Here is a 7,020-nt window from a genome sequence, read left to right as displayed (position 1 = left end):
TTGGGCTTAGAAAGACCCCTGGGGTTTGGGGATTCAGATGCAGCCTGAACCTCTCCACACCTAAGAACCCCTGGTCTCACCCTTCTCTGCAGGGGCTTGGCTCGTGTGTCACCTCCTCCAGGAAGCCCTCCTTGACTTCCAAGCTGAGTTAGAAGCCTCTTTCTAGTTCGTACAGCTCCCAGTTTCCCTCAGTCTCCTGACCACCCTAAGTGCCATGTTCTGTCTAAAGCAGATGTTATAAGTCAATACTAATATGAGAGAAGCTGAAATTTAATGGTCAAATCCAAAGGGTGGGAATAAATTGGCACTTTCAAATGGAGCCCCATCTCTGAGGGTCTTTTAAGGAAGGGGGTGGGACTGCCTTGATGGCCAAGTGGTTAAAACGGCACTTCCAATGCAGGGGGTGCAAGTTCGATCCCTGGTGGGGGAGCTAAGATCCCACATGCCGCGCAGTGTGGCCAAAAAGTAAAAAAAAAAATTTAAATTATTAGAGGAGGGGGGAAATCTGGAGACCAGACAAGGTGGCAAGGGTGGAGGGAGTGGGTACAGATTAAGTGCTTATTTCAAGAATATAAGGAACTGAAGGGTGGGGGATCGGGGACAGGAAGGTTTGATGGGGCTCCGCTTGAATTCCCATCCCGGCTGGCGGGCAGCCATCTATACAATCCTGCGCACGTGGCCGACCTTTCCAGCCTCAGGCTCATCTGAAGGGCTGAGGCTGCAGGTCCGGCTCTCGCCGCAACGCGGCGGCCTAGAGCCCGCGGCGGCCAGAGCAGTACAAGGGGCGGGGCGTCGCGACGCGAGCCACTCCCGCGCAGAGACACAGCACCGATGTGACGTGGAATGTGTGTTTATGTAGGTAGAAAAAAGTGCACAGAACAGTGAGGGGCGAGGGGAGAGGGACGTCTTGGCCTGGCCTTGGATTCGTGAGAATTGCAAGGGCCCTCCTCCAGTCGGGGGGCTCCCGCAAGGCTGGGAACAAAGTGAAGGGCTCACGTGGGATCGGTCAGTGTACGGACCCACTTCGGGAGGCGTGTGGCCTTAAGGGTTCACGGAGCCTTTTCTGAACTCGCCCACGGAGAACGTACAGTATCTTCAGGGCCAGTCCCTGCAGTGGGGTGAGGCCTCAAGAAGCCGGGCTGGTGGAGCCCGAAGCTCCAACAGCAAGGCCTTGGGGTCTAGAGAGCCCGATCTTTTGAGGGGGTGGGGGGAAAGGCGAGGTCTTTGTGGCTCCGCTTTCCCGGAGGGGCGAGCCCGGCAGGCGGTCAGCCGAAGAGCTTGAGGAAGCAGGGCTGGCAGTAGGGCTTGCCCGCGCGCTCCTGGAAGGAGCCCTTGGTGAGCGGGCGCAGGCAGAAGGTGCAGGTGAAGTGGTCCGGGTGGAAGCGGCGGCCCAGGGCCGACACGCATCGGCCGGTCACCGGGAGGCCACACGTGGCGCACAGAGACCCGCGCCGCGCGTGGAAATGGTTCTCGCACAGCGGGCGGCCCTCGTGCTCGAAAAAGCTGCCTCCCGAGAAGGGAGCGAAACATTCCTGAGGAAGGGCAACCACGAAATGATGGGTCAGGGCCAACCTCCAGACCAAATAACCCCCTTTTGGAGCTGAATAACCCCCAGAGACTCCCGCAGCCCCTCGCACCTCCAGCGAGCGTGAAGCCCCGCCTCCCGGGACCCCGCTCCGACTATTAACCCCGCCCCGACTCCTAGTCCCGCCCCTACTGGCCCCTCCCTCCAAGGTCCCGCCCCCCACAGTCGCGTACCCTGCAGACAAAACAGTCCGGATGCCAGAGCGCACTGAGCGCCGAGATGTAGTTGTCCAGAATGGGGCCTTGGCAACCCTGGCAGCGCGGCGCGAACAGCTGTAGGAAGTCCCGGCGGCAGTAGGGGCGGCCCTCCCGCTCGTGGAAACCTAGGAGCGGGAACAGAGTAAGGAGGAAGGAAAAGGATGCGAGGTGGCCCCGGGAGCCCACAAAGATCTGAGACGGGGGGGCCGGAAGCAGCGCAGTGAGAGGACGCAGTCGGTGGAGAGGGACAGGGTCTGGGTGGGGGGCAGAGCGGGAGCGAGTGGGATGGGAATCCGCAGGTGGGATAGGCCGGGTCCAGGAGAGAGCAGGAGAAAATTCAGGCCCGCGAGGATTTCGGAAGTCCTAGTGGGCGGGCCCAAAGGGAGCCGGGCGGGATGTCGAGCGGACCCGCGGCTTTCAAGATGGGAGTAAAGCTCTCACCCTCATCTCCGAAGGGCTCCCCGCAACTAACGCAGCAGAAATGCTCCGGGTGCCAGTGGGTGCCCAAGGCAGTAACCATCTTCTGCGGGAAATGAAAGGGAACACTCAGCGTGCCGCCCTCACCCCCTGCCATTTCCTCTCCCCTCCCTCTTCCACCCTGAACCTAAATGAGTGGCTTGAAGTATGAGTTGAAGCTGCGGGAGACCTAAGCAGGAACTTGGGAATGAAAGAGCGCGGAATCGAAAGAGCTGCGGAAGAGAACCCTGGGAGCGCCTGGGGTGCGGATGGGAATCGGGCAAGTGGATGAGGCTCATCCCACTGGCTCCTTGGGTGAAACAGAGGCGGGGCTTGTGGTCCAGGCGGGGCTCACGTGTCGGATGGGTTGATTGCAGAGGCCACATCGCGGAGAGAAGCGCTCGAAGTAGCACTCAGGACAGAAGGGAGCTCCATCCTTCTCGAAGAAGCTGCTGCCTCCCAGGGCGGTGGAACAGCCACCGCAAACGAAGTGCTCAGGGTGCCAAGCACGGCCAAGCGCCGTCACCACCTGCGAGTTGGGGGTTGAGGCGGAGGTCAGAGTGGGCCTGGGGCTGCCAGATGCCCAGTGAGCCAAGGTTTACGTGGCACTTTTCACATCTTATCTCTGAGAAGTCAGGATGAAAAAAAAAAAAAAGAAAAAAAAGAAGTCAGGATGAAGTATCGAATGTCCAGGTAACTCAAACCCAAAGCGATGGAGATTTAAGCCGGCTTCCAGCACAGTACCTAGGGCCCACCATACTTTTTGTAGGCCACAAAAATGTTGTAATTTCTTTTAAAATTAGAAGAAAAAAATTAGCTAGAAGAAAATGACTAAATATATAATATTAATGTATTCATCTTCACTCCAACTGTTATAAAATGCAATTTATATATTTTTTAATGGAGGAAGGGGCCCATGAAGGTGAAAGTGCTTAGAAAATTCATAATGTCACCCTGCTCTGCTGAGATTGGAAATTCTCACCAAAATAGATGGCGGTAGGGCACTTTATCTAGCAGGAGGATCTAGATCAACCACTGGGCACAGTTGCCCATAACATCTGCTCAGTCAATAAGCCAAGAAATGGAGCTCCCAAACCAGACTGGTGGAGGAGAAACAGTCTTTGTGGGTCCCGAAGAGATGGTGGGTGGAGCCAATGAGGCTTTTGTGAAGATTAAATGGGAGGGGGGACTTCCCCGGTGGTGCAGTGGATAAGAATCTGCCTGCCAGTGTAGGGGACACAGGTTTGATCCCTGCTCCAGGAAGATCCCACATACCTCTGAGCAACTAAGCCTGAGCACCACAACGACTGAGCACCTGAGCACGTGCTGTAAAGCCTATGAGCCTCAACTACTGAGCCCATGGGCTGCAACTACTGCAGTTCTTGTGCCTAGAGCCTGTGCGCTGCAACAAGAGAAGCCACCTCAATAAGAAGCCTGCAAACTACAACAAGGCAGTAGCCAGAATCTCTGCAAGGAGAGAAAGCCCACGCACAGCAATGAAGACCCAGTACAACCAGAAATGAAATAAATTGATTAATTTAAAAAATTACATGGGGGTTTGTAAAGGAGCTAGCATAATGTCTGGCACACAGTAGGACTAGAATAAATAAAACCTGGGTTGGAATTCTTACTCTGCCACTCACTTGCTCTCTGACTCACAGCTTCAATTTCCTCATCCGCAAAATATGAATAACAATAATACCCACTGGCTCTCAGTGAAATGAGTCTATAGGTCTCTGGGCTTCCCAGGTGGTGCTAGTGGTAAAGAACTTGTCTGCCAAAGCAGGAGATATAAGAGATGCAGATTCGATTCCTGGATGGGGAAGATCCCCTGGAGGAGGGCATGGCAACCCACGCCAGTACACTTGCTTGGAGAATCCCATGGACAGAGGAGCCTAGTGGGCTACAGTCCATAGGATTGCAAAGAGTTGGACATGACTGAAGTGACTTGGCACACATGGGTCTCTACCCCCTTACTCACAGAGCTACACTTACTTGCCCAGCAATGGGTTTATTGCAGGAGCCACAGAGGCCCTTGGCCTGGGTGGGAACGCCACGGCGGCTGAGGTCAGACTGAAGCAGCCCCAGCATGGTGTCCAGGCTGCCTTTGCTGGTGGGCCCTGGTGGGGAAGGGGTGTCCTCACTCATGGAGCTTGGCACTGGTGGTGGGGTGGGCCCTGAGGCTGGAAGCTGCAGTAGTGAGGACAGGAGAGTTGAGTCAGCAGGGCAGCATGTGTGAGAAGGTCTCAGATGGGTCGAGAGCCATAAATCCACAGTGGTCTACCCCACACTCCCTGAGTGACTCACATGGTTCTGGACACGGAAGTCAGAGAGTGAGGCCATCAGTCTGTCTAGCTCCAGGGTGGCTGAGGTGGCTGAAGGCTTTGGGAGAACAGGGGAGGGGCTGGGAGGGCTGTGAAGAACACAACTTGTGTCAGCTCAGAGTCTCAGGGTAACGCTTCCTCCAGTAACTCCAGCATCCAGAACTGACCACCTCTTTCCCAACCCTGCCAGCTATGCCAGACTCACGGGCTGGGCCTTTTCTTGTCCTCAGACTGGTCCTCCTTCTGCTCCCCTGCTGTCTCCTTGCTAGATGGGAACTGAGACATTATTTCATCTGCAGAGAAGAGAGAAGGGCACTGGGCATGGGGCCATGTGCTAGCCTCCTTCCCAGTTAAGGCTCGCATCCCTTTAGCTGCTACCCTGGGAAGTCTATGGGCTTCCTTAGTGACTTGGACAGTAAAGAATCCATCTGCAAGGCAGGAGACCCTGGTTCAATCCTTGGGTCAGGAATATCCCCTGGAGAAGGGAATGGCTACCCCCCTTAGTCTCTGCCCAGCCCTGCCCTGCCCCCCATCCCATCAAGGCTTGTCCCAGTAACCCTGGTACCTGTTATGTTGAACTGAGTAGCGTTAAGTTCCTGAAGCAACCTGTCTAGCTCACAGAGCCCCGTGCCCAAGACACCGCAGGAAGAGGAGAATGGAGGGGTGGCAGGGGCTGCAGGCTTCGGGGACCGAGGCTTGCATACCGTGCTGGGAAAGAGGGTGGGAGCTTGGGTTCAGGGGTGGGGAATACAAGCCTGAGTCTCAATTGGCCACCCCATCCCCCCATACCCAGTCTTCTCACCTGTACAGATGGTCTTTGTCCCCAGAGGCTCCTGAAGATTCCCCAGGCCCCATCTATAGAGAAGGACATGTATGTGGATGATACGCCCGTACTCTGCCCTACTCAGGCCCGGGTTTCCTTTCCTCTCACCAAACCTGGCCTGAGTGGTTGTCCCTCTCCCCAGCATCTGAGCTCACCTGTGTCAGAGGAGACGTGAGGGGCTCTGGGGGCCGCTCTTTTAGAGCTCCTGACCTTGGCATGTGTGAGGTTGTGGTCTCCAGGTCAGAGAGAAGGGCATCTGCAGGGAGAGGCCGTCAAGGTGAGAGGTTGAGAGGTCAAGGCTAAGGCAGAGACAGGGCCTTAAGAGATCAGAGAATAAGTGTTCTAAGTGGGCAGTATTTGAGGAGGACAGAAGCGAGTATTAAGAGTAGAGGTCAAGAATCAGAAGAAATACAAGGCAGACCATGGCAGAGATGTGGAAGGGCAGCAAGGACTATTTACGGTCACAATATCCCACGTGGCTTATCCTGAGAGTCATTTACTAACTCATCTACCTGACTCTAATTCTCTGAATCTTCGGTAATACAGTCAAAATTGGCTCTTTACTGGAGGCAAATATGGCTCCACCCCAAATTGCTCAATTGGCTGTATGCCTGACACCTGCTTTCTGATTGGATGCTCTTTCTGCCACACCCCCTACACCTTAACAGGCCCCTCCCAGCCCTGGCCCACCTCCAGATGCCACTGGGCTCCACCCTATGCAACTAATTGGTGAGTCTGCTGGGACCTGCTTTCTGATTGGTTTTTTCTTCAGTACCAGTTCTCGTTACTCATTCTGAGCAGCACCCCCTACCTCAGGGTGCTGGAACTCCTTCTCTCCACGGAGCGCAAAGCCTTCCTGCCCCGGTTCCAAACGACAGGGAGGATGAGATGCGTGGGTCCTCCTTTCTGCCCCAAGTCGGAGGGACAGACAGCACACCCCCCTCCCTCAACACACACAACCCAACTCTCCCCGTCTCCATCCCCAGATCCAGAATCTGAACTCTTTACCTTTCAGAATTTAGAAGTCCCTGCCCCTTTACTCTGCATCTCTGAGCGCCTTGATGGAACCCTTAACCTCTCCCTGGCATCTCGGCACTCATCTATTATATTTACTTTCTGCCCCAAGGACCTGACCCTACCATACTTAAGGGCCCTTAACTCTTTCGTTTCCCAAACCCTAGGGCAAGCCCATTTTCTTCTCCAAAACTTACTGTCATAATCTCCTTTCCCGACTACTTTCCCAGTCCCTGGACCCAGGGTCCTTTTAACTCCTCCCTTCCCAGAGCTCCCGAGCCCAGGCGCCCGCAGGCTCTGCACCTCCCTGCCCATCCGTATGCAGCCCGCGACGCGGGAGCGAAGTGAAGGAAGAAGGGAGGGAGCGACCAGTCTGGCAAAGGCAGGAAGGGAGCGGCAGGAAGGGGGACGTGGAGTCGGAAAGGAGGCGCCGGCAGAGACCAGAAGCGAGAAGACCGGGAGGCAGGGATGGAGAGATGCCGGGAGTGCGAGGGGGCCCCAGGATGGGGAAGCGGGTCCAGGCAGTGGTGAGGGGCTTGGGGACAAGGGGACCCGGACCCCACTCACCCAGGTCCTCCATGACGGGGCGCGGGCAGACCGCGCGGGGCGAGCAGGGCGGGG

The 7,020-nt window shown here is 55.9% G+C and overlaps 1 protein-coding gene across 3 annotated transcripts; it reads right to left on the bottom strand.

Moving 5' to 3' along the window:
• Nucleotides 1-834: 834 nt before the first annotated feature.
• On the bottom strand, nt 835-7,007 carry TGFB1I1 (transforming growth factor beta 1 induced transcript 1). 3 transcript variants are annotated; one of them, XM_005224909.5, is made up of 11 exons: nt 6,967-7,007; nt 5,541-5,702; nt 5,365-5,417; nt 5,128-5,270; nt 4,768-4,855; nt 4,546-4,651; nt 4,234-4,428; nt 2,594-2,767; nt 2,224-2,305; nt 1,759-1,907; nt 835-1,532 (listed from the first exon to the last, which is right to left on the bottom strand). In XM_005224909.5, the coding sequence occupies exons 2-11, from the start codon at nt 5,601-5,603 to the stop codon at nt 1,266-1,268; spliced, it is 1,320 nt and encodes a 439-aa protein (XP_005224966.1). In that variant the 5' UTR covers nt 5,604-5,702; nt 6,967-7,007; the 3' UTR covers nt 835-1,265. The 3 variants fall into 3 exon arrangements, with proteins under 3 accessions (XP_005224966.1, XP_005224965.1, NP_001030390.1); XM_005224908.4 differs by having other exon boundaries at nt 5,541-5,641; NM_001035313.1 differs by lacking the exon at nt 6,967-7,007 and having other exon boundaries at nt 5,541-5,631.
• Between the last annotated feature and the right edge of the window lie 13 nt (nt 7,008-7,020).

This window comes from Bos taurus, chromosome 25 (assembly GCF_002263795.3).
Source record: "Bos taurus isolate L1 Dominette 01449 registration number 42190680 breed Hereford chromosome 25, ARS-UCD2.0, whole genome shotgun sequence".
Classification (NCBI taxonomy): Eukaryota; Metazoa; Chordata; class Mammalia; order Artiodactyla; family Bovidae; genus Bos; species Bos taurus.
The sequence above is the reverse complement of the archived record's forward strand: the minus strand, read 5'-3'. Positions and strand labels throughout refer to the sequence as shown.

Coding starts and splice junctions, on each gene's coding strand:
- TGFB1I1 (XM_005224908.4), bottom strand. Junction 5,271..5,364: donor GACAAAGACCATCTGTACAG/GTGAGAAGACTG, acceptor CCTCTTTCCCAG/CACGGTATGCAAGCCTCGGT. Junction 4,429..4,545: donor ACTTCCGTGTCCAGAACCAT/GTGAGTCACTCA, acceptor TCACTACTGCAG/CTTCCAGCCTCAGGGCCCAC.